This window comes from Liolophura sinensis, chromosome 6 (assembly GCF_032854445.1).
Source record: "Liolophura sinensis isolate JHLJ2023 chromosome 6, CUHK_Ljap_v2, whole genome shotgun sequence".
Taxonomy (NCBI): Eukaryota; Metazoa; Mollusca; class Polyplacophora; order Chitonida; family Chitonidae; genus Liolophura; species Liolophura sinensis.
The window spans coordinates 5,508,695-5,525,053 of NC_088300.1; the positions used below are offsets into that span (position 1 = coordinate 5,508,695).

Sequence of the window (16,359 nt, forward strand, 5' to 3'; positions counted from 1 at the left end):
GAGTGTGGGACAAAGCTCATGGCTGTTTGGGGATGACGGATGATAACTACGCCTTTAAGATGACTTCGGAAGCTTCTCAGTCGCTTTGTGTGAAGTTCAACATCTCACAGAACCCAAAAGATGTCCACCCTTTTCATCTGACAGTTTCTGAACAGACCGCGGAGCGATTTGACATTGACACAGATGAGAGCACTTTCGTTGCTGGATTGCGAAAAGCCGGTGCTGATGTTGACAGCGTTCTTCTAGTTTCGGTTCGCATCCGAGGTCGTGGAAATGACCGCATTCCGTTTTTAGCAGACGACACTTTCGAATCTTTTAATGGGTTTCACGACCATACAGTTGTGGTGTGGTGTACAGCTTCATTCTTAGACCATTATGAAATAGACAAGAATGATTTGTATTTCATTAAAACTCTTGACATTTACTCTGTCCAAAAAGTTATAATTGGTGCCAAGAATTCAGACATTTTGCAGTGGACTCAGAAAGTGAAATTTGGCGCTGGTCTGATTGTTTCAGTTTGTCAAGAAAAAGTTCTTGTCCGAGAAAGTGATATTTTTTTGGCACCATTTCCCAAGATATTCCTTGAAGATCCTACCTTTGATCAAGGGTATTATTTTGACCTCCATGTATTAGAATGTGTACCAGTGTGTCAAGGCTTGCTCACAGTCAACACAGAAATTGTCATCATTCTCAACAGTGATGTGAATATTGATGACCTACATTTACACGAGTCGCATGAAAATGAACTGCTGGGCTCTAGGTCAAAAGTAATATCAACAAAGAAAAGTCTTGATTTAGCGATATCCAACCTTTGCATTTCAGACTTTTCCTCACCCCTTAGTATGTTGTATAGGAACAAAGAACCTTTGCTGAATGGAGCATGTGTAGATGATACAGAAACATGTGATCATGAAAGTGCATTATCTGGTCAGTGTGACGGTAGGCTTGGATATGTGGCAGGAAAATCTTCAGGTTTTGTTCTCCGTCCAAATGTTTTACCCAAGAAGGATCTGTGGCATAAGCTGCTATTCCAGAGGGACTCACAAGTGTCTTTTGATCCTCTCTACATCGCAGGAATGTCAAGGTCATTGATGCTTAAACACGGACTGTTTGATGGAGCTATTGTTCGAGTGTCGTCCCTTGACCATCAGCCATCATCAAAAGGGACTACTGTAAATTCAAAAACCTCAGTTGAAGATGCGGGAAGTGATGTTGATTGCCCCCAGCCTTCTGTTGGTTCTGGCAGATATTGCGTCCAGTCTGTTAGGAGCTACCAGAATGCTCCAGTTAAACTGGCACAAGTCAAAATGCTTAAGCGAGAGTTTGATTCCAGTAAGGACGTCTACATTTCCCCTCTTTTGTTATTCAATCTTCAGCCTTGCCCCTCAAGTTTGTCGTCACCACTTTGCGTGTTTGAAGTAAGTTTATATCCAAATATTATCCATACTTTATAAAAAAAAACATATATTGTTTCAGTGATGTGAAATCACCGCACAACAATGATCAAGTGGTTGAATGTCTGCCTGATTCAAGGGGGAACCAAGGATTCTGTTCAGTCAGTTGATACATAAAAGCTCAAAGGGTAAAAAAAAAAAGATGTATGTTAGTGTAAACGGAGCATGGGGCTCTAAGCCAGTAAATATGGACCTGTCAGGAAGGAGGGGAGGATATAAATGGGGAGGAAAGTGATGAGCATTTTCCCATTACTTACACTATTAGTAAAGTCTACATGTGGTGGAATCTTCCCTTTAAGTTGATAGAGCATTGTATAATTTAGGACATGAGTATCATTGTCTTATACCCCGCTCAATGAAGTTTAAGAGTGGCAGTATAGGGGAGTCATCCCGTCTGTCTTTTTTGTCAATTCATCTTCTGCCAAGCTACAGCATCAATTCTGATGAAACTTACCATATATCTTTCCTATCATCTGAACTTATGTGGGCTTCAGTTTAATGGAATCTGGCGTTTATTTTCAAAAGGGTTTCATAATTCATTTAATATTTACCCTCATTTAGAACTTTACTTAATATTAAATTGAATATATTCAGATTTTGCCCGTGCAACTCTTCCTAAAACACTGAACCTATTTCCATGAAATTTAGCATACATTTTCTTTATCTTCTAAACATAAGCATGCTTAAATTTAATTACAATCAGGTAATTATTTTTATAATTACTCTACTGATATATATCTAAACATCCACATGCTAGACATTATTTAAGGGACTTATTGGTCAGTGAAGACTGAAAATTGAGGCAATATGATTGGCTAAAATTGAGACATAAAGAAGTCTTGGTCATCTTTTCAGAATATGGTTGTAGTTTTATTACTGGTCTTACAAAGACTGTATCTTTGACAAGCAGTTGTGAGTTCAAGTCCAACTTATGCTGGTTTCCTATTTGACTGCACATGGGGAAGCGTGGCAGCAACCTGCAGATGGTCTTGGGCTCCTCTCACCATAATGTGAGCCGCCGTTGTACAAGTGAAATATTCTTGAATTATTGACCCTATTGCCTTTAAATATTCTTTCTGGTTTAGTTATGTCCTGTTTCCATGTTCTTACATTAATGATATAGGATGTGGTGGATCTGATAACTTGCAACTCTATGAAATCTGTGATTATCAGTGTGTGTCTATTTTTCTTCAGAAATACTCATATCAGCACCACAGTGACACAATGAGCTCAGTTAGTGAATCATGGGATGTCAAACTGCCTTTTGCCAAAGAAGTCCAGATTTCATTGGTCAATTCAGGAGATTACAATCCATTGTCATCTTTCACTGAGGCTCTAAAGAAATATTTCCAAGTACCAAGGTAACATTGATTAAACATGCTTAACACAGTTGAAACTGTGATGGTCATTTGGAAGCTGATATTTGCCCTACAGGAGTCAACTACAATTGTTTCAAGTTTCTCTGTTTATCTCAGTGTAGATTTATTTTGATGAAGTTTAAAATTGTTGGTGTTTCTTTCATAGTAAATGATAAAAAAGTAAATACTGTGTTTTATGTAGCTCTGTGTATCGGAGGGGCCTTTGTGGCTCAGTCGGTTAAAGCGCTAGCGCAGCGTAATGACCCAGGAGTCTCTCACCAATGCGGTCGCTGTGAGTTCAACTCCAGCTCATGCTGGCTTCCTCTCCGGCCGTACGTGAGAAGGCCTGTCAGCAACCTGCGGATGGTCGTGGGTTTCCCCCTGGCTCTGCCCGGTTTCCACCCGCCATAATGCTGGCCGCCGTCATATAAGTGAAATATTCTTGAGTACGGCGTAAAACACCAATCAAAAAAAACTGTGTATCGGAGAGATTTTTAATGTTTGTTGATATCTTTTTTTTGCAGAACTGTTTCTGTTGGTGACGTGCTGGCTGTTAGGAGTGAAGGTATGACATCTGTGTGAAAACTGTGATCATAAATCTAGTTGGCTGAGGATTGACAGATTCTATGGAAATTGTACCAGTATTAAAAGTCTCAAGTAACATACACCTACTTGGTGCATTGGGGGAGATAACTTATTTTCAATAGAACTAGGAGGTTTTGGTTTAGATGTATAGTGAGTCTTTTGGTTAGACAGAGCTGTTTGGTTCATCCTTTTTTGGTACACTATGTTTAGTATGAAGAGGTACTGGCTTTTAAAAAGTAAAGACTGTCATTACTGTATGTTAATGTTTGTCTTAAATATATGTTAGATGTTAAAGTGTTATGTTTTGAACTTAAATTCTATTTCTGGAAACAACGTTTTGACCAACTGTGTATAATAACTGAAATTAGATTCGACTTATGTTATTACTAGTATCCAAAGACAAACTACTTTTTAAATTCCTGCATATCATTTGTCTGTTTGGTTTTCAGATGATCCTCGATTTTGTCAGAATTTAGCTGAGGGTGCAGAGACAAGACATCCAATGATATATTTTAAGGTCATTCGAGTGGAACCCGAGCCATGTGATGGACAGACGTATATTGCAGATGACAGACGCACAACACTTATACAGGTGTATTATCACAGTTACAATTTTACTTTCATTCGTTCATTTATTTATGTTTATCAGAGCTGAACTGATTGATCTCATTATATAATGTATTAACAACCTTGAAGATAATACAAGGAATTTACTTTGAAAATTGAACTTTAACTTTCTTCAAAAATTGTTTGTGTATCAACATAATTTTTGAATTGTGAACATCAGGTTAGAAAAATGGTCCTGTTACAGGTTGGCAGTATTCACAGTTACATCCCAGCTCGACTGGAGAGCTACCTGTCAAAGGGAGATCATCTGTCCTACTGGGAAAAAACACACTTGAGCGGCTTGGAAAAGTACACAGATATGATAGAGTCTCTAATATTGCCACATTTGTCATCTAGGTATGATGTCTGCCAATTTCCTGATCATAATCACAGAAACTGATTCAAGATATATACAAGTCACAATATAGAAATTTTCCAGTGTAGTCTAACTGTGTAATACAGACAGAATCTTACTTTATTCCTGTTGGGGGCAAGAAATGGCTCAGTGGTAAGATGCACAACTCTTACCACAAGATAAGGGTTCAGCCCCAGCCTTGGACTGGGAATTTACTTACTGCCCGACTCACTTTGCTTGTGGGGTCTTGTTGACTATAAGCTGTTGACAGTACTTGTGCAGTCTAACATTGATTGAAGACCAATATGACATACGAGTGAGTAACTTGCCAGCTATCTGTGATTTACCCTGGGCACTGTGGCTTCTTTCATAATAACACTAAATAATAACACCAACTGCCATGGTATAAGTGGAGAAAGAAACGTCTTGATCTTGTTTGATGCAAGTGTTTAAATTTTGACTTGTTTGAAATGCACACACACCTGTAGTAGTGAGTTATGGAAAACTACGCTGGAGGTTTTATGGTGGTAATTTCAGGAGTAGGCGTCAATCTGGTGTATCACCCTGTATCCTGGTAACTGGCCAGGCAGCCGTGGGCAAGACCGCTGTGGTCAGCTGTGTCACAAGGAAGCTGGGGGCTACAGGTGTATAAGGTAAGAAAAAGGTCAAAAATTAAAATCTGTCATGTTGTAGGCTTTATATATGTTTGTTTACAAAGGTATGACAAAAAATTAGTTTTGGTAAAGGTGTTTCAAGAGATTAAAATCAGAAAAGAAAATAATGTGATTGAGTATATGCATGTGTTTTCTTTCTGTTTGCATACGGTGATTTGTAGGTGAGCTGTAACACATTGACAGGTGACACGGCAGGGGCTACAGAGGCTAGGCTGAAGAACACTATAGAATCAGGTACTGATGCTCTTCTTGTGATTCTGTGATGTGTTGGATTTGTCAAGCCACCAGGACAAGGAATAAACAGCGGGTTTTGTATGAAGGAGATGTCTGATAATCTGTTAACATACAATGGCCTCACTGGCTCCTTTGTATAAAGATCATGGCTGGTTCAGGACAAGAAATAAACAGGGGGGTTTTGTATGAAGGAGATCTCTGATAATCTGTTGACATGCAATGGCCCTCACTGGCTCCTTTGTATAAAGATCATGGCTGGTTCAGGACAAGGAATAAACAGGGGGTTTTGTATGAAGGAGATCCCTGAAAATCTGTTAACATACAGTGGCCCTCACTGGCTCATTTGTATTAAGATCATGGCTGGTTCAGGACAAGGAATAAACAGGGGGTTTTGTATGAAGGAGATCCCTGAAAATCTGTTAACATGCAATGGCCCTCACTGGCTCATTTGTATAACGATTATGGCTGGTTAGGGCTGAGGCTTGAAGTCAAAACGTCAGAATCAATCACACAAGTCAAATGATGAAATAAATACAAACATGAAATGGACATATGATGTAAGTATACTTGTGTTTTGCAACCCCTGTCAACCTTTTCAGATGTAATATGTTAGCCATGACTTTGATGGCTGTTTTTTTTTTTATATCCCAATCTGTACATCTCCATTCCAGCTGCCTTCTATTCTCCATGTGTTTTACTGCTTCAAAATATTCATGTTCTTGGGAAAGACCGTGAAAGAAATGTTGAAGGTAAGAAATTACTTGTTAGAACACTACAGTCTCAATCAGATAGTTATTTAATTTACCGGTCATTAATTGGCTCTGTGGTTAAAAGAACTTGCACCAAGTCCATTTGAAAGTTTACAGTTAACTTTATTACCAATAATTCAATGTGAGCAGTAGATAACTATAGCTGCTGTTTTCTAAGGTCTGTGTCTGGCATTATTTGTTTATTGTTTTCAGATACACGAGTGGCAAAAAGTTTTCATGACATGACAAAGCTACTTTCACTTGGAGATTTCCCTGTTATTGTTGTTGCAACAACCACACATTCCAAACTTGTATCACATGATATGCAGCAAAGTTTTCTTCACCATGTGGCTATAGAGGTGAGTATATTTGAGCATCAATCATGGAGCATGAAACTGGAATTAGATACAGGTAAATTTTGTCAGATTGTCTATATGACATTTGTCAGTCCTTACTTCTGTATGTGACATTAAAGATCCGTCTGTTTTGATTTCTTGACTTGCAGGTGCCCTCAGAACGTGAAAGATCTAAGATGATACAGGGTCTGTTAGCAGAGACCAACTTCTCGTCTGATATTGATCCGGCTCACATTGCTCAGAGAACAGCTGTACGTAGTTGTCTCCCTTCCTGCTTTATTTGCTGGCAGCACTAAACACTGGTTATGTAAAACATGTGCAAGTGGCATGCTTATCTTCAACGTATATATAGTATCTGAGCAGTTGTTGAAAGCAAGCAGAAAATACAAGTATCCTTGAAGAAGAAATTCTTAAGACACATTAGTTTTTACACATAAAGAAAATCAGTTTTGAATGCTGATATTTATACATATACATGTACATCATAAATTAACAAGTAAATGACATTCTCTTTCACAAAACATATTTCCTCTCTCAGAATTCACAATACTTCTTGGTGTTTTGAAAAAAAAAAGAATTATTTAAGGTTTTTAATCATTGCTCTAGTCCTGTTTTAAGTGTAGACATGTGGTTTATATTCATTTCAGAAGAAGTAGTATAGCAGTAACACTATTCTATGTTTCATTATCCAGGGATTTGTTCTAGGGGATTTTGTAGCCTTGTTGGCTGTAGTGAAGAAAGCAGCCATCACAAGGATCTGCAAGCAGTGGTGAGAAAAGTGTTGGATGATATTTTACTTTCTTGCAGTAATTACCTTGTTAAAATTGAAAGCGTGTTACAGGCAATGAATAAAGACCACCATAAAACTCACGTAGTCATGCAAATCAAAAGAAATGAAATTGTTTTAAATCCTGACATTTATGCCTGATAATCAAGTGTACACAACAGTAAAGACCCTCTGGTAAAGGGAGGAGATTTGATGTGCATTACACCAAGCAGATAGTATAAGTGGTTGTAAAATGGCTGACTGCAATCTTCCTGAAATTATTAGAGTTGAAAAATTGTTTATGATCATCAGTCTGGCATAACTAGTAGTAGCCCAAAGACTGGCAGCTGAACATTGTTGTCCAACCAATAAAAATATGTCATGTAAACAGCTTTAGCTGAATTCTTTGCTTTCCAAGCCGAGTGTGGCCGACAGAGGCTCAGGAAGAGGCTTTGAGGTCAGCTGGGGTTAAAGTTCAGATGTTGGACATTCTCCAGGCCCTGGATACCCTTCAATCTGCCCACTCCAGCTCCTTGGGGTCACCAAACGTAAGACAATAACAACAACATCAATTAATTGCATTATGTGTACATGTATATACATCTTATATGTATATATTTCCATACAGGGTTTGAAATGTCGGTGGGGAGGGGGGGGGGTGCCTCCATGGCTCAGTTGGTTAGCGCCCTAGCACAGCGTAATGATCCAGAAGCCTCTTACCAGTGCAGTCGCTGTGAATTCAAGTCCCAACTCAGGGTGGCTTCCTCTGCGAACGTACGTGGGAAGGTCTGTCAGCAACCTGCGGATGGTCGTGAGTTTTCACTGGGCTCTGTCTGGTTTCTTCCTACCATAATGCAGGTTGCCATCGTAGAAGTGAAATACTCTTGAGGACAGCGTAAAACACCAATCAAATAAATAAAAAAATCAAAATGTCGGCCTGCAAATCGCGAAAATTTGGCATAGCAAATTTATTATTCACAGAAAACGCTCTTAACACTGTTCATGGCTAGTGCAAACCACGAAGAGATAATGCAAGAGATAACTGTGCTGAAAGCTACTTAACAAAACTATCTCCCTTCACATCTGTGCCCTTGTATCGTGGCATGCACATCCGATTTTGTGTCAGCTGAAAGTGAAATTAGTGCTATAATGGGAAAGCTTGTGTTAAAACACTGTCCAATTGTCCACCCTGCAGCCCTAGGGTTTTAGTTGACTAAACGTTGGTAATGCCAAGCTGAAGAAAGCTATTGACATTGTAATGGAAATAAACTGTAAGCTGTGCAACAAGACAAGGCGCAAATCTCTTGTGTGAAAAACATTCAGCGTGCTGTTTCTTTTTGGTGACAGAAGCTTGATACACAAATGCCGTATCTTCTCAGTAAATGAGCTGTTCTTCAGATGGCTTTTATACATGACCAGGACACAATAAGCCCCAGAGGGAGAATGCTACAGGTATATACTTTATCCAGCATTCAGGGTCACTATTTACTCCATTCTAGATAGCTGAAAGTTCAAGCTTGGGTCCTTGTTCCCCATTTTAAACATGTGCCTATGATTAGCGAGGTTCAGACGGCTACCAAGTCCTGTTTTCAACAAGTACTTAAAAACACACATGTGACTTTACTGGCGTGGATTGAAAGGCCACCATGTCATATTTTCAGTAATACAGTAATGCATGAAACTGTGTGAATTCAAGCTCGGTCCTGAGATGAAGTTTACGGCCATGGCATCGGAACAGATTTACACAATTTTATAATGATTTTTGCCCGTATAAGGCATTGACAAAACTAGTGCCGGTTTATTGGATTTGGAAGGGCCTGAGTGTAAACTGAATCTCAAATTACTGGCTCAGTAATGTCATAAAATCTGAGCACCATGATCCAACCATCACCCGCGTATGATGACTGGATTACATGCCGATAGTGACAGCAGATGTGCTCACCGTCAGCCGTTCATACGCGTGTAGTCAGCGTGCCATACACTGATCGTCCAGCCACAGTGGGAAGTGGATTTAAGGTTAGGATCGAGCTGTAGCTGTGATGTCGGAAATATAATGCTGGGTTGTTATAAAAATTGTTGTTTTCTCTACTGTCTATGATACAGTGCACAACTCCTGTCAACGATAAATCTTCCCGATTAATTTGAATTTAAGAGTAGGGATATATTTGTCAATGTATGACAGTACACAGAGTTAACCAGCAAATCCATATAACTGACTGACCAACCTGACATTGTTGTTGACCACACCTTGCAGGCCCTTGGTCCAGGAGGTAAAAATGAATCATCTGTTGGTTTCTGTTTCAGATTCCCGACGTGAGATGGGAAGACATTGGTGGATTGGCCAATGTAAAAACCGAGATCCTGGACACGATCCAGCTGCCATTACAACACCCGGAGCTCCTGGCTGCTGGTCTTCGCAGATCAGGTCTGTTAACTGTCTGTGATCAGGGGTACCTACAGTCTCTGTCATGTGATCATGGGCACTTACGATCTTTGTCATGTGATCATAGGCACTTACGGTCTCAGTGATGTGATCATGGGGACCTACTCTCTCTACCATGTGATTATGGGCACTTACGATCTCTGTCATATGATCATGGGGACCTACAGTCTCTGTTCTATGATCACAGGTACCTACGATCTCTGTTCTGTGATCATGGGGACCTACGGACTATGTCGTGTAATCATGGGCACCTACGGTCTCTGTCATGGGATCATGGGCACTTATGGTTTCTGTCATATGATCATTGGGACCTACGGTCTCTGTCTTGTGATCATGTGCACCTACCGCAGCGTAATGACCCAGTAGCCTCTCACCAATGTGGTCGCTGTGAGCTCAAGTCCAGCTCAAGCTGGCTTCCTCTCCAGCCGTACATGGAAATGTCTCCCAGCAACCTGTGGATGGCTGTGGGTTTTCCCAGATTCTGCCCGGTTTCCTCCCACCATAATGCTGGCTGTCGTCGTATAAGTGAAATATTTTTGAGTAGAGCATAAAACACTAGTCATATAAAATAAATAAATACGTTCTCTGCCATGTGATCAGGGTACTTATGGTCTCTGTCATGCGATCATAGGCACTTACGGTCTCTGTCATGTGATCATGGTTACCTATGGTCTCTGTCACGTGATCATGGGCACTTAAGATCTCTGTCATGTGATTATGGGTACCTATGGTCTCTGTCATATGATCATGGGTATTGATGGTCTCTGTCATATGATCATGGGTATTGATGGTCTCTGTCATATGATCATGGGTATTGATGGTCTCTGTCATATGATCATGGGTATTGATGGTCTCTGTCATATGATCATGGGTATTGATGGTCTCTGTCATATGATCATGGGTATTGATGGTCTCTGTCATATGATCATGGGTATTGATGGTCTCTGTCATGTTTGAATGCTAAGGTTATGCACTGCAGAGGCCACCGCTATGTCGCTAGCTAAATAGATACATATATATACTGTTCCTCTGCTGTAGTCTCTCATCATGATGGTGTATGAGTTTGAGTCCAGTTGCAGGTGCAGTGTCTGTGTTTATGCAGTGTCTGTGTTTATACACTAGGTTATGCCTAATCACCATCATAATACAGTTTATGCAGCATTATTCATGAACGTTCGTTTATAGCTATCTATTAAAGCTGTGTAAATCCAGAAGATTTTTTTCATATTTATGTAAGCAAACATTTCATTGTAAATATTGTCCTGATTTTGTATTTTTTTCTCTTGTCTCACTTGCCAGGTGTTTTGCTGTATGGCCCCCCTGGCTCAGGGAAAACACTGCTGGCCAAAGCTGTTGCCACAGAGTGTTCACTTAATTTCTTAAGGTAATCTGTTATGATATGTTCAAGAGAATGAATTTCAAAGGAACTTTAAGCAGCAATAATTACTATACATATATTCAGATGTTGACAACTGATATGAAAATCTTACGATTTTGTGTATTTATAAAAATCTTATCAAAATGTTTTACATTTTAGTGTAAAAGGCCCTGAGCTGATCAACAAGTATATTGGTCAGAGTGAAGAAAATGTGAGAGAAGGTAAGAAGGGAAGCATACTTATATGGGAATGACTGTAGAAGAGTTTCTCATAATTCAGACTTTGGATTTTTGTGGAGCAGTTCTGTTTTTTGGTTCACTTTATTTTGACCCCTTATTAAAGATGGTCTGTTAGTGGGTATCATCATAAGTTTTTTATCCTTGACCACATTACCTCCATAGTGAATTGATGGAATTGTGGAAAGCATATAAAAATGCAACATTTTCAGAATTGATTTTTCCCAGGTTACCTTGATATGCCCAATTCCAAATCTTTCAGCTATTCTCTCTTTGGAGACATAGAGTTGGAGGAATGTTGTCTGAGTCTGCTTGGTAAAATTATGGCCTTTTTCTAATACATGTAATTAGCAGGTCAAAGAGTTGCTCTTAAGTTTACAGAGTGTTGTCTTTAATTGAAGTTTTGGTTGAAAGAGGGTAAAATAGACATTTGCCTATGCCTTTGGTAAGAATTATACATTTGTAGTATTCAAAAAATACTTTGACTTACACTAAAAGTATGTTTGAATTTTTGGATTGAAACAGATGTCCATAGCCTGTGCAGTGTGTTTCCTTATGTCCATGGTTACAAATTTCTCTTTCTATCATCCAGAAGTTTTTCATGAATAGTTATACCACAACATGCATTCTTACTCTCTTTTTAAAATCTTTTTCCTTGTTCCAGTGTTCAGCCGTGCACGGGATGCAAGCCCGTGCGTGATATTCTTTGATGAGTTGGACAGTCTGGCCCCCAATCGAGGCCGTAGTGGGGACTCGGGGGGTGTCATGGATAGGTAAGGCTTATCTTGCCTTGTGAAGAAACTTGCGGCTTGTGAAGCAAACATATTTTAGGTTTATTTTTTCTTTTGATCACTTCTCCAGATCAAAGCATGATTGTTCATGTGATGAAGGTGCAGCTTGTGTACGTCTTCACACTGCATGTGGATTTCCTCCAGTCCACATCATGGTCTTACCTCCGTGCATTCTTCTATAAACCCATGAGTAACAGAACTCTGTCACTGGTTCGGCTTGTGAGACAGTTTGTGAAGGAGTTTATGCACATTTTTAAGATGTTTTCTCCACTATAAGCCTAACAGCAGAAAAAAATGATTTATTTATTCCTCGGGATTAAACGTCATTGTCAAGAATATTGCACATTTACAACAGCGATCAAGTTGTGGATGTAGGGAACCAGTCAGAACGGGAAGGAAATCATTCCACATCATCAGGTACCAAAGTTACTGACATTAAAGATCGTCTGAATTGCTGTAATTGTTAAAAAATTGCAGTGTATTAACACCGATATTGTATGTGTTGAAAGGAAAATATGGGAACAAAAGTCGTATTTCTTTTCCACTTTTGTGTCACCCATCAATGATGTGTAGCCAAAAACAACAAACTTTCCTTTATATGCTCTTGCCATCCTAGCATAATTACCTTACTCAATGTCATGTTTGGCGATTCGTCGTTACAACCAAGAATATTGTCGCGTCACGCCCAAAAAATTTTGTGGAAAGTACCAAAAATTGTGTGTTTGAGAGGTTCAGTAGGAGTAGTACGTTACACTGAAGTAGTACTAAGTTGTAGTAAAACCTAGCAGTGTTGAACTTGAAGACACAGCCTCATTGTTCTTGTCATCAGCAGTGAGACGTAAAACAATTCAGTCTGTCAAAGGCTTGCTTATAATGTGCATGAGGTATTTATAATAGAGCTAACCATTACATGGCTTGTTACAGAGTGGTGTCCCAAATGCTGGCAGAGCTTGATGGATTACACAAGTCACTGGATGTGTTTGTGATCGGAGCAACAAACAGACCAGACCTGCTTGATCCAGCCTTACTCCGTCCAGGGAGGTACGCAGTTATCTCCCTTTAGTGTATTAACCGTGTACATGTATATGTGCATATGCCTAATGCTGCGTGTGCGTCTCTCCCTACATTTGCTGTATATCACTGCCACCACTAGCGAATTTTGTACAGAAATCTTGAACAACACTGAAGCCTCTGGGGTCACGGTGATAAGGTAAGGTAGGAATTGATTTCAGAAAATACGAAATCTTTGTCAACTTCTGTTTCCACCAATACTTGAAGTATGGTCAACATGATTCACCTGACACAGTTTTACTGATGAATGCTGTTTATAGGCATGTTAGGTCGGTACAGGGACACCAGTGGAGAAGCTAAGTGTAAACGGGCCCATGTGCATGGCACAGGCTCCAAAGGTCAATCTTGTCTATTGGTGGCAGTGATGTCAAATGAGTGTAGAGCACAGCACATGCAATGTAAGTGATATGGTAAAACATTTTTTCAATGCTATCATCTCTGTATGATACTAATATAGTGCAATCAGGAGACATTTGTGTACAAGAAATGTGGTTAAATTTGTGGAAATGTATATCACATGTCTTCTGTATCAAAGATGTGTCATTGCTCAAATACAGCCACAGCCATTATCAGTGACAAAACTATGATATAAGCATAATTAAGCAAAATGAACATAAAAAAGAAAAATGTTGACAGGCAGACATTTTCACCACTCAGTATGTGAGCACGTCTGATCATGTGCTTTTATTTCAGATTTGACAAACCGCTCTTCTTAGGGGTCAGTACTGATAAAAAGTCTCAGGTGAAAATTTTGGAGGCATTAACAAGGAAGTAGGTTTTTCATTTTGTTACTTCTTTATTTTTTTTGATTGATGTTGCATATTTTTGTTTTGTAGATGGTATAGTGCAAGAAAAAAAATCAAATTGAAATCAGACATGTTGAGATTAATCACCTGAAATTGATGATATTTATTCATGGTTTATAATGCAGCAAGCAAATGGTCTACAGGAGTACCAAATTAGTGAGCTTGTAATAGTCAGTATGGGATTATGTACTGTGTTATAGTATGTAGTATCATTGTTGTTACATTTGTTAAAATGAGATATTTCTGTGCCTTTTGGCAGGTTTACCTTCGATGCAGACGTCAACCTTCAAATTGTGGCAGAGCAATGTCCAATGACTTTGACTGGAGCTGACTTCTATGCCCTGTGCTCTGATGCCATGTTAAATGCTGTGAAGAGAAAAATAGATGAACTTGAAGCAGGTTAGTGTGTGCAGTTGTTCAGGTTATACAGACAAAATTGTAATTTGATATGATCTGCTGCAGACTACAGCATATTGGGGAGCTCCAGGTCTGTTGTGAAACTAGTTGATATGAGCTATGAAATGAATATGAAAATCCTGGCCAGTACTTACATTCATGATGACCTCATAACATTACAAGCATGTTCTCTGCTTGTGGCGCCTTAGTCCAGACAGTAAGCTTGTGACTCATGTGGATGTTTGTCTGACATAAGGGAAGAAAACTTCTCTTCTCTGTGGTGTGCATATGTGTAGGTCATCTCATGTAGTAGATGTCCCCATGTAGAAACGACTTCGTGACAGGTTAGTTACCAGGATCCTCTGCATAGTTGGCTTACTTCATGTCATTGTAGAAAATCCTTCTCACGTTTTTTCAGGAAAGACAGTTGACCAGAGCTCAGTGGCAGTAAGGCAGGGAGACTTTCTAACGGCCTTGAGTAAACTCAGTCCATCGGTATCTGAGGCAGAGCTTCGCCGTTATGACCAACTCAGGAAATCCTTAGCAGCTCGAAAATAAACGCTGCTGTTTGAGGGAGACAATTAGAGGGAACAATCACAGTTTTCCCGCTTTATTAGATATTCCTACCACTGTATCAAAACAATCAACACAATAAACAATGAGTGATTTATACTTGTGCAGGATATGAGAAAATATCATGCTGTGATGTGAAAAAATCTGTTGACGTGTGATTAAATCAGTGTGTGTGAAGATATAATAATGAAGACCGCTGCTTATGTCAGTGTCGTGTTTATGGAAATGAGGCTTTATATCCATATTTGTTATACGAAAGTACATTTTAGAGGTCACAAGTGAAACTGCCAAGACAACATGAATTACTTTTGGGACATTTTGGTTTCTCTGTGAAGGTCTCTTATGTAGTACTCTGCTCCATATATTCAGCAATCCATAAAGATATATCAGATGAGTTGAAGTGGATGTGGTTGAAATATACATGGACCAAATATTGTTTGTACTAAAGTCTTTTGCTTCATGTCAGATGAATCACCCCATTTGGATGAAATCCGGCATTTCTGTGATATTACAATACGGTATTAAGAACCTGATTATTACAGGAGTGGTACTGATAGACATTAGTGTCACAGTTTGTGCTACACGTTAGCCACATGTTAATCCGTGATCTGGTTTATGGATTAATTCATATGTTGGAAAATTTTACAGTGATCATGGTTTTGTGTTGTACTTGTAACTGTGGTTGTGTCAAAATGTATCCATGATACAGAGGTGCAACCTGATGTGACGTGACTAAACAAGAACTGAAACAAGGACGTGTATTTGTTGATTTTGTTTCTGTCTCTGTTCTCATTTGTTTGAGATTACCAATCTGTAAATGTCTGATGCAACTACTCAAGATTTACTCAAACTGAAACAAAGCAGTACAATTATATGGCACCCATAATATAATATTTGTTGTCATTTGGGTTTTTATGTCGTTAATCACATGGCAGAGACCATCATCAGGTCAGTCCATGCAGAAACATTCAAAAGAGATTCATGCATGGTGGCTAACTTTGATGAATTTATTAAATATATCTCCATTTGAATAGAAAGCCTATTCAGAATGAACATTGCTGTAAATATTTTACTGGTGCTCCCACCAGTTAAGTCTTAGTGACAATAAGAAGTCGACAAAGCTCGTGGCAGTTTTCTCATTCCAAGATTCATTGAAGACCACTTGCCTTCCACCATAATTGTGTACATATCTGTATGTCACATGCGAGACAGTTTATCAGTACTCTGTCGAGGGCCGATGGTCACTGGTTTCCGTCACCCATACAAGTGTCTGCCACTGACGTGAAAACTTCCTGAGTATGGCAATAAACAACAAGCAAATAAATAAAATTTTATTTTGTTGAGTTATGCCCCTTTGTTCCACCTTTGTAATATATTATGGATGCATTTTTCTTTAGCACTGATGAACACATCTCCTAACTTAGTAACTGAACCATTGTCAGTGAAATTTCACACAGATTCGCTCGTGGGTCCATGTATCTGGTTAGAACCTGATCAGTGGGAGGTCATATCTGGCCTGCTACATATA

The 16,359-nt window shown here is 39.2% G+C and overlaps 1 protein-coding gene across 1 annotated transcript; it reads left to right on the top strand.

Annotated features, from left to right (window-relative positions):
• The first annotated feature begins 36 nt into the window (after positions 1 to 36).
• LOC135466209 (peroxisomal ATPase PEX6-like) lies at positions 37 to 16,174 on the top strand. Its single transcript, XM_064743613.1, has 20 exons — positions 37 to 1,418; positions 2,649 to 2,815; positions 3,337 to 3,377; positions 3,847 to 3,989; positions 4,209 to 4,360; positions 4,896 to 5,004; positions 5,194 to 5,266; positions 5,938 to 6,015; positions 6,229 to 6,374; positions 6,521 to 6,622; positions 7,064 to 7,140; positions 7,556 to 7,685; positions 9,442 to 9,562; positions 10,880 to 10,964; positions 11,118 to 11,179; positions 11,859 to 11,967; positions 12,910 to 13,026; positions 13,750 to 13,827; positions 14,122 to 14,261; positions 14,677 to 16,174. Exons 1-20 carry the CDS (start codon positions 60 to 62, stop codon positions 14,814 to 14,816), a joined length of 3,429 nt encoding a protein of 1,142 aa, XP_064599683.1. The 5' UTR covers positions 37 to 59; the 3' UTR covers positions 14,817 to 16,174.
• The last annotated feature ends 185 nt before the right edge of the window (positions 16,175 to 16,359 follow it).